The following is a 14192-nucleotide window of genomic DNA, read 5'->3' as shown; positions in this document are numbered from 1 at the left end:
AGCCGCTTGGAACCGCACTCGTAAGCTTTTTGTTTAGTATTTCCTTTTACTAAGTATTTTTCTATAGTCGTATTGATCCTCCATCCTTCGTTTGTTTCAGAAACTCGATGGATCCCACCGGTGATGGAAGGCTTGGACCGGTGGGTTTAAAAGATCTTGGGCGTCACGGCGTCCGAAACTCGTTTGTGGAAAGAATTGGCCCTTAAATACGGGTGGAAGGCCAAAAATCATGGTAATTTTAACTTACCTTGCTTCCATATTTTTTTGTATATGGAGAACTTGGTTGAACCCTTCTGACTTGTTCACGAAATTAGGTCTACATGCGGGCTCTATCCCTGAGGAGGACACCTTGGCTGATCCTACTGACGCAGCGAGGCTGCTTCAGGAGGCACTTGCTCGAACAGGTATCTCCGGGTCTGTTTCGGGCGCAAACACTTCTTTACGGAGTCCCCGGCCGGAGGATAAACAACTGAAGAGAAGATGTTCATCCGCGGCTAGGGAAAAGAATAAGAGGGCAAAGATTGATGTCCCCGGATCATCTCCGGTGGCGATGGTGATTGGTCCTCCTTCCGGGCCGGTCATAGACACCGTGATGATTGATTATGATGATGAAGCTAGTGATGAAGGAGCTTCTCTACATAGAAGGAAATGAACCTCATCATCTCATCAGGATAATCGACCTGTTGAGAGAGTTACACCAACCAAGGACGATGCCTCGACACTTTGGGGAGAGTTTGATTTGGTAGATAATGTCAACTCCTATTTTCGGGCCCTACTTGCTGTGCCCGGTACTGCGGGGCTGAGTACCGGGTTCTTGCCGTCTTTGGTTGGCGAGCATCCAACAACCAGCACTGCATTTGATGCAGCTGCTTCTCGCTCTTCAACTCCATCAGTTTTATCTTCATTTTCACCAATACCAGCAACTGCTACATCACTTCTATATTCCTCTACTCTTCCACCAGCAGTTGCTACGTCGCCTCCACCGGCCGTACCTGACCATGAAGAGGGTGTTCCTCTTCCACAGTCCCCAGTTCATGGGAATTTGGGGCAAAATTAAGATGCCCCTTCTGAAAATCCACAAAGGAGGAGGAACGTTACTCTTTCGGTCTCTACCGGATGCAACATGCTATCTTGGCCGGAGCTTGCTAATTATCTGAAGCCTTTGGCTTCAGAGAAATACTGGGAAAAGATTCTGGCACTCTCGAGAGAGTGTTTGTTGAACAATGCCATGCACAACGCTGCAGCGGTACGTCCCTTTCTTCCTTTGTTATTTCTTCTACTTTTGTATGAATGTATTCTAAGTTTTAATTCTTCTTATTTTGTAGGCCAACTTTTGTATGAAACACGCTCTACTGGAAGAGAATTACAGGAAAATTATCAAGTATAATAGGCTCTTTAGTTCAACTATTCGTGACCTTGATGTCAGCCTCAAATCTATTATGTCTGCCCGGGAAAACCTTTTTGCCAAGGTAACCTAACTAAAAGAAGAACTCAAGCGTCGAGAGGCTTCCTTCGTTGTTGAAAAATCTTACGCCATGTACATCATGAGGAGAACCTGGCCCTTGAGGGAGTTAGCTACTAAAATTGGACTCCCATTGAGGTCTGATGTACCTGGCCCTTCTGGTTCTCGTTCCGAGTTTTCGGGAACTGAAGAAGAATCGGAAGATAATGATGCTGAAGGACAAACTGGCGAAAATGTTGAGCCACTAGTGGACCCACCTACTTCTCCCAGGGATGAGGACACTTCTCTTCCTCCTGGTTCCGGAGGCACTGCAGTTTAGCTTTTCTTTTCTTTTTCCCATTTTGTACTTTTACCGCTTTGGCACGTTCTTGTAAATAAAGATATATTTTTGCTCAAGTATTGTTTGAGTCTTACTTTCGTTTGAATATCCATGCAAGTCTTTAACCTTTACATTTGCTTAAGAATTCTGCGCATGGTTTTTATTTCGTGCTTTACTATGTGTAGTCTCAGATGCATTTTCCTCGAAGCATTTTGGTTTCGAGCGTTATCCCTTTTACGTGAGATTTTCTACAAGTATTTGTGCAAGTTTACTTTTTGCGTCCTTTCGTGTATATCTTCGGGTGCATTTTTCCTCGAAGGCATTTTGATTTTGGGCATAAATTCTTCTGAAACCAACCCTTTGACGTGAGGGTTTTCATAAGAGAGGGCCCTCTTATGTTTATGGTGCTCTTGAAGAGGACGTCTCCTATTCATTACGGCACTAACATTTGAAGTACATGTTTAACTTTCAAATGACAAAGTTAGTTCATCGTTCAGACAAGAAACAAGATAAAAATAAAAGGATTTTTTTTTCCATATAATTCCTTCTATTTCCAAAAGTACACAAGCATTTATTATGCTAAAAAGAAATTGCCATTACTTGTGGCTATCTTGTACAACTTGTTTCTATGGGGCTGGCTGCGTAGTCCCAAGTCTCGATGATGCATTTGATTTTCAAATTTTCATCTCCCGGTTGACGTGGCAGTCAATGTTGTCGGCTCGCTACGTAGTCCCCGGTCTCGATGATGTATTTAATTTCCAGATTTTTATTTCCAAGTTGATGTGGCAGTCAATGTTGTCGTATCCTCATATCAACCCCCCCCCCACCCACACACACAGACACACACACACACACAAATGTTCGAATACGAAGAATGCGAATTGGAACACTGGAAGTCTTGTGTCTTCAAAGATCCCTCCAATAAATTACTAGATAATCCTTAAATCGTCAACATACCTTACTTCTCCTTAGGAATCCATGCTATTGAGAGAAAGAATATCTAACAATCCTCTAGCGGTTTGTGCTCGTGAACAGTCGGGTAACCTCTGTTCGGTAGCAAACCTAAGTTCCCAGTGGGAATTTGCTATCGAACCAAAGATTATCTAATCGTCCCCGAGTGGAAGCTTGTTTGTTTGCCTTGCTATCAAAGGTCTTATTGTTGTTGTCCTCGTAGTATGTTTTCTATCGCTGCTGTATTAAAAACCTTGCCAGAAAAACCCAATTGAGATAAAAACTGAACAAAGGAAAAAAGAGTACAACACATACTTTCCGCTTGAGTAATGTTCATTAGCAATAATATCTTTTGAGGTGTGCCACATTCCAGTTACTAGGCAACTTGTCTCCATTCTGGTTCTCCAACTCATACGATCCTTTCCTAGTGATAGCTGAAATACAGTAGGGACCTTCCCACATAGGACCTAGCTTCCCCGCGTTAAGATCCCGGGTATTTTGGGTTACTTTCCTCAGAACCAAATCTCCTACTTTGAAATAACGGAGGTTGGCTCTTCGATTATAATATCGCTCCATTCTCTGCTTTTGAGATGCCATTCTTACACGCGTCAAGTCCTTGCATTCCTTGAGCAGTTCCAAGTTGATTAACATTGCTTTGTTGTTCGATTCTTCATCTGCCCTAAAATATCTCAAAATGGGTTCGCCCACTTCCACCGGGATTATGACTTCATCACCGTACACAAGGGGAAAAGGAGTCTCTCTTGTGCTCGATTTGGACGTCATTCGGTAGGCCCATCGAACTCCGGGTAATTTCTCGGGCCATTTGTCTTTTGCTGTTTCCCACCTTTTCTTGAGGTTTTGAATAATCACTTTGTTTGTTGACTCCGCTTGACCATTTGTACTCGGATGATAAGGAGATGATGTGATCCTCTTTATTTTCAAATCTTCGAGGAATTTTGTAACTTTTGTACCGATAAACTATGGCCCATTGTCAAATGCTTTCTCTTTTGGCATTCCAAACCTACAAACTATATTTTCCCATAGGAAATCCACCACTTCACATTCTCCAATCTTCTGATAAGAACCTGCTTCCACCCATTTAGAAGAATAGTCAGTTAGAATTAAAAGAAACCTTACCTTTCCGGGAGCCGGTGGCAGTGGTCCAACAATGTCCATCCTCATTTCATGAATGTCCATGGAGAATCGAATGTAAGGGTTCTGCTAGTTGGTGTACTAGTGGTACGTAGTGTTGGCACTTATCATATTTTCGTATGATGTCTTTGGCATCTTGTTCCATGCAAGGCCAGTAATATCCTGCTCGTACCAACTTCAACATCAAAGAATCTGCGCCTGAGTGATTGCCGTATATCCCATCGTGGACTTCTATCGTGAAATAGTTAGATTCTGATGCTCCTAAGTACCTGGCCAGCGGGCTTGGAAGGATTTTCTATACAATTGGCCTCTCTTGAAACTATAATGTGCAGCTTTGGCGCGTAACACCCGTGATTCTTTGGGGTCTTCGGGCAACTTTCCGTGCTCGAGATAGTCGATTATTTCATTCATCCATTCCCAGATAGACTAGTCGAATTTACCTCATAGTAACCATCTGTATCCAGGGCTGAGCTCATCAGTTGCACTACCGTCCCAGACTCGGATCCCTTTATTTTCGTCGATCATGTTTGCTAATGCATCTGCTTCTGCGTTATCCTCCCTTTGGATATGAGTAATTTACCATTCCCAGAATTGTACCAAATGAGCCTGGACCTTTACCACGTATTATTGCATACGTTCTTCTTTGGTATCAAAGATCTCGTAGACCTGATTTACCACTAGTTGCGAGTCACATTTGATTTCAATAACCTCAAAATCAAGTCCCGAGCTAATTCGAGCCCTGCAATCAAAGCTTCTTACTCTACTTCATTGTTAGTTAAAGGGATCATTCTGATGGCTTGCCTTAAGGTTTCACCCGGAGGCGTGATTAAGACTATTCCAAGTCCGTACCCTTTTATGTTGGAAGCTTTGTCCGTAAATAAGGTCCAAACCTCCGATGTTGATTTCGTCACCATTACTGCCTCCTTGGTTTCTAGAGGCAGTAGTGCCAGATTGAAATCGGCCACGAAGTCAGCCATGACTTGTGAACTCACTCATTTCTATGGACCATTTGGCCAATATGCCTGAGAGCTCGGGTGTGTGGAGGTTGTTCCGCACAGGGAAAGTAGTCACCACAGCTATCGGGTGGCATTAGAAGTAGGGCCTCAGCTTCCGAGCGGCAACTACGAGAGCTAAGGCTAGTTTTTCCAAATATGGGTAGTGAGTTTCTGCTCCCATTAAAATTTTGCTAATGTAATAAATAGGAAATTGTGTACCTTCGTCTTCCCAGACTAAAACTGCACTTACCGTAACTTCTGAAACCGCGAGGTAGACTAGCAATGTTTCACCTTCTTTTGGTTTCGAGAGCAATGGAGGGCTTGATAAGTACTTCTTCAGGTCCCTCAGATCCTGCTAGCACTTCAGTGTCCATTCGAAATTATTTTTCTTTTTGAGCAGTGTGAAGAAACGATGACACTTTTTCGATGACCGGGAAATAAACCTTCTCAAAGCTGCTAATCTTTATGTGAGCCTTTGGACTTCTTTTACGTTCGAAAATTGTTCCGGGATATCCTCTATGGCCTTGATTTTGTCAGGGTTTACCTCAATTCCTCTTTGTGATACCACAAATCCCAGAAACTTACCAGAAGTGACTCCGAACGTGCACTTCTCGGGATTAAGTTTCATGTTATGCTTCCTCGGGATGCAGAATGTTTCTTGCAAATGCTTAAGGTGGTCACATGCATTTAAAGACTTAACGAGAATATCGTATATATAAACTTTCATAGTATATCCTATTTGCTTTTCAAACATCTTATTTACGAGCCGTTGATAAGTGGCTCCGGTGTTTTTCAACCCGAAGGACATCACATTGTAACAATATGTACCGAAATTTATTATAAACGAAGTCTTTTCCTGATCTTCCAGGTTCATCTTAATTTGATTGTACCCGGAATAAGTATCGAGAAAACTCATTAACTCGTTCCCGATCGTGGCATCAATCATTTGATCGATATTTGGCAGTGGGAACGAGTCTTTTGGGCACGCCTTATTAAGGTCTTTATAGTATACACACATGCAAAACTTATTGTTCTTCTTCTTAACTATCACTACATTGGCTATCCAGTCCAGATAACTTACCTCTCGGATCAAATCGATATTAAGCAAGCGGGTTACCTCTTCTTTGACGAATTTATTACTAGCCTTGACAATACGGCGTTTCTGTTGTCTTACCGGAGGTACGTTGGGATCCAAACTCAGCTTGTGTACGGCTGCTCTCGTCGGGATACTAGTCATATCATCGTGCGACCATGCAAAATAATCGGCATTAAATTTAAGGAATTCAATAAAACCAGACCTGAGCTTCAGGTGCAGTCATGTCCCCAAATGGAATTTTCTTTCTAGAAATTTTTCGAACAATGCAACTTGCTCCATTTCCTCTGCCGTGGACTTCGTTGCGTCCGTCTCTTCTGGAACTTGGAAATATCTCGGCACCTGATAATGTTCTGACGACTCTGATCCCGAGCTAACTTCTTCTAGCTCAGGAATAGGTGTCGGTTCATGTAATTGCTATGCCGTGTGCTCCTTCCCTTTGATACTGGAAACTGAAATTACATTCATCTCCCTTGCTGCCGGTTGATCACCTCTTATCTGCTTGATTCCTTCGGGAGTTGGAAACTTTAGCAATTGGTGATGTGTTGAGGGTACAACTTTTATCTCGTGTAACCATGGCCTTCCTAGGATGATATTGTATCTTATGTCACCATCTACTACTTCGAAGAGAGTTGTTTTCATTACTCCTTCAGCGTTCGTGAGCAGCAAAATATCTCCCTGGGTCATCACCCTCGCAAGGTTGAATACAACGAGGAGCTTTATTGCCAGAATAATGCTTCCGGTGAGTTTAGCTTGCTCCAATACTCTCAATTGTATGATATTAGCTGAACTTCCTGGATCCACTAAAACACGCTTAATCTTAAAATCTAACACATTTAAAGAAATTACCAGTGCATTGTTGTGTAGTAACAGTAATTCGTATGTGTCCTCCTCTGTGAAAGTGATATCGTCTTCCCGGAGCCTTTTACTATGAGTTATTGATACTTTCGTTTTCTTTGCTGTCGAAAAGGTGAACCCATTAATCTCATTCCCTCCGAAGATCATATTGATCGTTTGGCGTGGGGGTTCTTCTCCTGATTTTGAAGGTTCCTCGTTGTCTCTGTTACGACCATAATTGTTCTTAGCTCGGTCACTCAAGAACTCTCTAAGGTGACCGTTCTTCAATAGTGTTGCCACCTCTTCCTGGAGGTGTTGGCAGTCCCCTGTTCGGTGGTTGTTCATCCCATGGTATTCACACCATAAGTTGGGATCCCTCTTGTCGGAATCGGATCTCATAGGTCTCGGGAATTGTGCTTCTTTAATGTTTCTCATGGATAACACCAACTCCACTATACTGACGTTGAAGTTGTATTCCGATAACTTGGGGTAAGAATGATCCCGAGACCCCGACATCTCTTTATCGTGAAGTGATCTATTATTTCGACCACGATCGGTCCCTCTGTTAACGGTGAACTGGTTTGCTTCCCGGAAGTTTCTGTCACGGCCTTTGGTCTGCTCGTAAGGCAAAAATCGGCCCCTCGAAGCCCGTATGTCCGCGTCATAGTCATCCTTTGATTTTTCTTTGCTATCCTCCCGTCCCTTGGCCTATGATGTAGAACCGACCTGGTCATCTTCGATCCTTATCTTTGACTCGTACCAGTTATAGACATCTATCCAAGTTGTTGCTTGAAACTCAAGCAGGCTCTTCTTCAGCTTCCGAGAAGTGTCTGAGCTTCTCGGATTCAATCCTTTGGTGAATGCTTCAGCTGCCCATTCATCCGGGATAGCCGGGAGAAAAATTCTTTCTTTCTAGAATTGGGTAACGAACTCTCGTAATAATTCGGATTCTCCTTGTGCGATCTTGAATATGTCGGCCTTTCAGGCTTGTATTTTTCTAGCCCCGGCATGAGCCTTGATGAAAGAATACGCGAGCTTCTCAAAGGAATCTATGGAATGCTCGGATAATAATGAATACCACGTGAGCTCCCCTCGTGAGAGTTTCTTCAAATTTCTGCAACAACACAGATTCAATTACGTGATGAGCTAAATCATTTCCTTTTACCGCCATTGTGTAGGTGGTAATATGCTCATGTGGGTCTGAAGTCCCATTATACTTTGGTATTTCAGGCATTTTGAATCTCTTTGGGATTAGTTCTGGTGCCGCACTCGGCTTATGCGAGAATTGAGTATACTTCTTCGACTCTGGACCATTCAATACTGGTGGTGCACCCGAGATCTGGTCCATGCGGGCATTTACTTCCCTCATAAATCATAAAAGTTCATTTTTGAATGGGTCGTTCTCGTTGTTGAGATCGGGTCCATTCCTCCTAGCCATGTCGGAGCCAACTTCACCCCTGGGAGTGTTGTTGTCGACTCTCTGCATTGTTTGATTTACGGAAACACCGGGAGGAATTGGATCTCGTTTGTTTGCATTGTTCGAAGCCCCCGATAGCGCCTGCTTCAGTTCCATCATAACCTTATCCTGTCGTGTGAGATGGCCTAGAATGATCACTTGTAGTTATTGTAGGACCCTCACCGCATCCACGACATGCTCCTCATCAGCATCATCGGGAGTTGTCTCCCAAACCTTTCGAGGGTTTTGCCTGTCATGCACCGGCGTGGCATCATTTTTTTCATTGCGGGTGTCACTGATTGAATCCTCGAAATAAGGATGATCCCCTCGAATTTTAGGGTTTTGCGTGTTGTTAACAGTGTTATCTGCCATTTTTTGTGTTTTTTTCTTAGACAAAATAATAAAATCACGTTAGTAAAAAAGGTAAGGATCAATTTAATTGCATAGCTGTCTAGGCCCCACGGTGGGCGTCAAACTATTTACCCGTAAAACGGTACAGTTGAATTTATACGTGGTTTCTAGACAAGTGAACTAATTTGATTCTGAAATAATATAATAATTAAAGAAATATACAATACTTAGCCTTAAAATGTAGATGAAACAACAGAGATGATAGTTCTGGGAATAAGGTTTCTGCGCACAACAATGAAGTGATCAAAAAGTGAAAAAGTAAGATTGTATTAAGTTTTGTATAGAATATGGTGTAAGTTTTGCTAGAAAATTTTGTGTCCTTTACAATGATAACTAGGCTCACTATTTATAGGTGTGTCTAGGGAAGAAGGTCCTAGGATCGCGCCCTCCTTTAATATCAATATGAGGGTCATTGATGAAGATGTAACGGTGAATATAAATGCCAAATTCTCTATAACGGGTCGTTGACTCTCGACGGGAGAATCCAGGCTATTCAGGAAGAATCGCAGCAATTCCCCAATCCTAACGAAGTAGTTCCTCCGGAATCCAATGAACAACAACGATTACTTAGGATCAGCTTGCGAATTTGTGGCACCGTAGTAGAATCATTACCAATGGCACGCTGTGCGCCTAAGTGCGAAAAGACAGTGCAAGCTTTGTTATGCCGAAACCTAAATGTTAAGTCAGCAACACTTCCAAATGCCACTTCTTCCCGTCGCATCCGTCTTCAGGACGATATAGCCATAAAGATGCACGTCTTAGTGGGGAAAAGATTTTGCCCCCGGTGTAGCTCGAAAGCAGAAAGAGTCGAATTCATTCGAGAGAGCTTGGTGGTCTTAAGAATGGTTCGGGTGGGAGATTCTCTTAAGAATAAAGAATTAGAATAGAATCTAATTCATGTTCATGTTAACAGAAGAGCGGATCCAATACCAAGACGCTTGAGGACAGAGCATTTAATACACATTTATGAACGTTATACCTTCTGGTGACAAGCAAAGTGGTTGCGTTCGGCCTTCGGCCATCCCCGTCTAGAATTTCACGTACCTTTTCTTTAGATGACCACGTGTCATATCATATTTCAACATATATATATATATATATATATATATATATATATATATATATATATATATATATATATATATATATGTATGTTATGCCGTGTGTAACGACCACTCAATGGACATGCTATTCATGAAGTTACTTTAATTTCTTTCTTTTTTATTTTTTTTGGAAGAAAAGAATTAGAGTAATTTGTCATACTGGTTCCAATTATAGCTAGGTATGTGTCCTTATCATGAACTCGTTCTTGATATACTATAGTCAACATACGTAACATCAAAAATCTCGAAAGTTTTGATGATATTTTTCAAGATCAAAACATGACAAATTTCGAAAGTTTAAGATAATTGAATATTAACTTGAAGATGCAAGAACGTGAAAGCAGTACAACTAATATTGTAATAATTAAAGTTTGGTCCACAAGTTATGTGTTACTTAGATAATAGAAGGTGGATAATAAATCCTAGTACAAACAACCCCTACTTATTGCTAAATTATTATTTTTTTGGAAAATATGGACTGATAAAAGCTTCTCCTAACACTGCTAGAAATTCGGTAAAAACCGACCAAAAAAACCGACCAATGTTAGTCGGTAATGGACAATAACCGACCAAAATGCGACCACTTACGTGTGGACGATATTTTAGGAGTCGGAAAGGCATATCGACCAAAGTTAGTCAGAAATTACCGACCAACTTTGGACGGTCAATTAAATTCAAAAAAGAAATATTGCAAAAAAACCGACCAAAGTTGGTTGGTATTTTAATTATGTAATCAAAAGATTCACCATCTGGGAATCGAACCGGGGTCTGTACTATGGCAGGATACTATTCTACCACTAGACCATTGGTGCATTTTGTTTTAAGACTGTCTTTTATTTAATTTATACTCTTTAATTGTATTTTCGCACGAAAATAACCGACCAAAGTTGGTCAATTTTATTAAAAAGTAAAATTACCGACCAAAGTTGGTCGGTTTTTTTAAATGACCGGCCGAATTAACCGACTAATTTTTGTCGGTTTTTTAAATATTAATTTTTATTTATTTTAATTGAAAAAATGATCAAAGTTGATCGGTTTCTTAAAAAATAAATTTTGCGGGACTCAAAAATAGTTTTTTGCATTTTTGCGCCAAAGAAAACCGACCAAAGTTGGTCGGTTTCGTACAAAAAAAAAAATTAAAAAAAAAATATTTTGAAAAACCGACCAACTTTGGTTTGTTTTTTGGTCGGTTTTTTGACCGATCAAAATTGGTCGGTCGATCTTGGTCAGTTTTTGTCGAATTTTTAGTAGTGTAACAAAATAATAGAACTTTTGACTCTCACCGTCCTACGTGCACAATTTCGTAAAAGAAGTTGGAGCACAATTTCCTCTCCTCTCCACCAACATTTTTGTAATTAAAGTAGTACCTTTTGGTTAAACAAGCTCATTGGCAAGTTATATTCGTTAGCGGATTCAATATTTAAATTTAATAAACTAAATATTTAAAAATTTACTACTGAATTCATTGCACTTATGAAATATATAGTTTCACAGGGTAATATTTGACAAATTTAGTAACTTTTCCATATATTTTTATACTCCGTATAAAAAATATTTGATTCAGTTGAACTTGTTACCTACACTCTCTACCCCTCTGATTATATGAGAATTAACCTCCCCGGATGGTCCTATAAGGAGGCTGCATATGAGAAATAAAGACACGAACTAGCTAATTGATACACAAATAGAATTTAGGCCTAATTCAATCCTAAAATTAGCTTAATAGTTGAGGATTACCCAAGATCATATAAGGAGTCTAATACTCGCATCCCAACTGATATGGAATATTGAACACCCCGGCACGCAACTACAATGTGGACAATATAAGATGGGAGCCCAACAATAAATTGAGATGGGTCTGGCTCTGATGCCATGATAAAATAATGAATCTTAGACCTAATTTAACTCCAAATACTAGCTCAAGATGTGAGGATTGCCTAAGATAATATAAAGAGTCCAATACTCCCATCCCAAATGATGTGGGATATTCAACACTAATAAAATTTTGCTTTTAATTTTTTTGGGGGTGAATACATGAATAGTCAGCATAGGAAGGTAAACTAAGGATGTAGAACTGAGATCTTATATTGAGTGAGGTGATATAGAGAATTAGGGAAATACAACTCTATTTTTTCAACTAGCTAGGTGGAGCTACCTTAGAAGTTAAGAAAAGATTCATGAAATTGTACGTGAATAATTTTCCCACTTTTCCATCACATTAAAGAAGTCCCTCTTTTTCCTGCTGGGTAACTGAGGTCGATTCTGCCTCCTCTTTTTTCAAATTTGATTTTTATACATATTATAATAATACCCATTTGTAAAATGCTTAGAATTTTTTCCGCCCTTCTAATTTGGATGAATATAATTATTAGAATCTAGGCAGAATCAAACTTGATCCTCAGTATAATATCTGATCTTCTCAACTTAGGATTTATTCCAAATTATTTAAAAAAAAAGGAGTTGTAATATTCCAAATTCCGTAATTAATTAATGGACAAGAATAATGAAGAGCATTTGGCTACTTGGCATGTAATGGTGCAGCGCAGAGAATTCCCAACTCTCTTTAACTGAAAAAACTGCCACACTATAACTATAAAAAAAACTTTGCTTTCTTTCGGTTAAATGCTTAATTGGGCACACACTCGCAGCTAGTTAGAAGAAGAAAAAACGCAGACGCCAGTGGGCCCAATTTCACTTTGGATGTGATGCCTGGCGATGATTAATCTGGGCCTACTAATCATGGGCCCTTGGCCCAAAAATGCTCCACCCACTTGCGCCACCACCCCCCACTCACTCTCCCTTTTAAGAACCTCTCCCCCTCGCGCGTGCACTCCAATTACGAAAAAGTTCACAATTCGAACTGTAATATCACAAGTTTAACTTTTATTACTCTTCAATTCTTGTAATTCGAGTGTTTTCCTCATCCCCCTATTAATTATATAAAAAAGATAAATAATAAAATCCTCTCTTTTCTTACTTTATTTAGATTTTTGTCTATTTAGAGTAGAGAATAGAAGTTGTTATGTTATATTAAAAGTGGGTAGCTAATGTTATTATATTGAGAAAATAAAACTGTATATCTGTTTTTAAAATAATAGTCAAAAAATATATATTTTTATATATATATACATTCTGTATGTTATTCGATTACCGAATGTAAATAATTTTTTGCTCGAACTAAAACTAAAAAAAAAACCTATTACGTTTCTATTTTCCTTCTGCATAGTATCTTTGGGTTAGTGAGTGAAGCCAAAGTGGGGAGTGGGCCAGCTACACGTGGTGCATGGCTGTAGTTCCATCTATAGAGCATTTTGGTCCAACCCCATTGCAATTAGTTGTCGAGCCTCTTTCTATTTTGGTAATAGAACAATAAACAATTTGCAACATAAAGGTTCAAATTATCATCATTTGCTCTTTTATTTGATTGAGATGTTTAATGAATTATGCATTTGGTGACTGCCCATCCAACAAGAAGTTGTTAAGATTACAAGAGGAAAATTATTAAAAAGGAAAAGCAATAAGTTGGGAGTCTAAAGAAATATAGATTACATTTGTTTCTTTGTGCTTAGGCACCTTTATCTTTATCTTAAATTAAGGTATGTTATAGTGACTTATGTGGATATCTTTTTATTGCAAAACCATGTTCACGAAAGTGCAAAGACAAGTTCTTAGAACATAATTATTGGAATGATACTAGATATATCTCTTAAAGTGAGAGATCATACCTATTTTCACTCCACTAATTATCAATGATGCTAATGTCTCTTTCAAATTTCCCCTTAATGCTTAGTGCACCAAGGCTTTTGGGAAACTTCATTATGCTCCGCACAACAATTTTTACATGACCTTTATAAGTACAAAAATATCTTAATAATCTGTAGGACAATAATTTTTTTTGTGTAATTTATATTGGTTATTAATTAATTCGCTAACATATCATGCTACTTTTATTTTCTTAACTTATGCTGATCCTGTTTTAAATTGTATACACTCGCAATCTTATTTATATTTACTAAAATACCTTATAATTTATCAAACATTAGATATGTATGTTCGTGTTAACAACATAGTTTCTCTAACGCTCCTTATTTTTAATAGTGGATTTATGTTCGTTTTCTCCGTATAAAGCCACATTTTAGGGTACAACATTGAAGGAGCATGAAATGCCAGGTCTTAGAATTTATTTTAAAGACGATAGAATATATCTTAGAGTTCAATAGAATGTCCCAAACTAATTAATCATGAAATCCCTCTTGCACACAGAAAACAATATGATATTTAATTTTTCTTCTAGTGGAGTAATATTTTGTGATTTTTTTCTTCTTCTTTTTTTCATAATGAAGGTAAAAGGCTACGACGTTTGTAAGATTGAAATGCTTGATTCTAACTAAAGCAAATAGGAATTAATTCGAA

General features: G+C 39.3%; 2 protein-coding genes across 2 annotated transcripts; both read right to left on the bottom strand.

Annotated features, from left to right (window-relative positions):
• Nucleotides 1-3068: 3068 nt before the first annotated feature.
• On the bottom strand, nucleotides 3069-3515 carry LOC138910232 (uncharacterized). Its single transcript, XM_070201458.1, has one exon. The coding sequence runs from the start codon at nucleotides 3513-3515 to the stop codon at nucleotides 3069-3071; it is 447 nt and encodes a 148-aa protein (XP_070057559.1).
• Nucleotides 3516-6389: 2874 nt separating this feature from the next.
• Nucleotides 6390-7325, bottom strand: LOC138910231 (uncharacterized). Its single transcript, XM_070201457.1, has one exon. It carries the CDS (start codon nucleotides 7323-7325, stop codon nucleotides 6390-6392), a length of 936 nt encoding a protein of 311 aa, XP_070057558.1.
• Nucleotides 7326-14192: the final 6867 nt, after the last annotated feature.

Source organism: Nicotiana tomentosiformis, chromosome 4 (assembly GCF_000390325.3).
Source record: "Nicotiana tomentosiformis chromosome 4, ASM39032v3, whole genome shotgun sequence".
Taxonomy (NCBI): Eukaryota; Viridiplantae; Streptophyta; class Magnoliopsida; order Solanales; family Solanaceae; genus Nicotiana; species Nicotiana tomentosiformis.
The sequence above is the reverse complement of the archived record's forward strand: the minus strand, read 5'-3'. Positions and strand labels throughout refer to the sequence as shown.

Bases quoted from the DNA above. Each gene is read 5' to 3' on its own strand.
- LOC138910232 (XM_070201458.1), bottom strand. From the start codon at position 3,515: ATGACGTCCAAATCGAGCACAAGAGAGACTCCTTTTCCCCTTGTGTAC.
- LOC138910231 (XM_070201457.1), bottom strand. From the start codon at position 7,325: ATGTCGGGGTCTCGGGATCATTCTTACCCCAAGTTATCGGAATACAAC.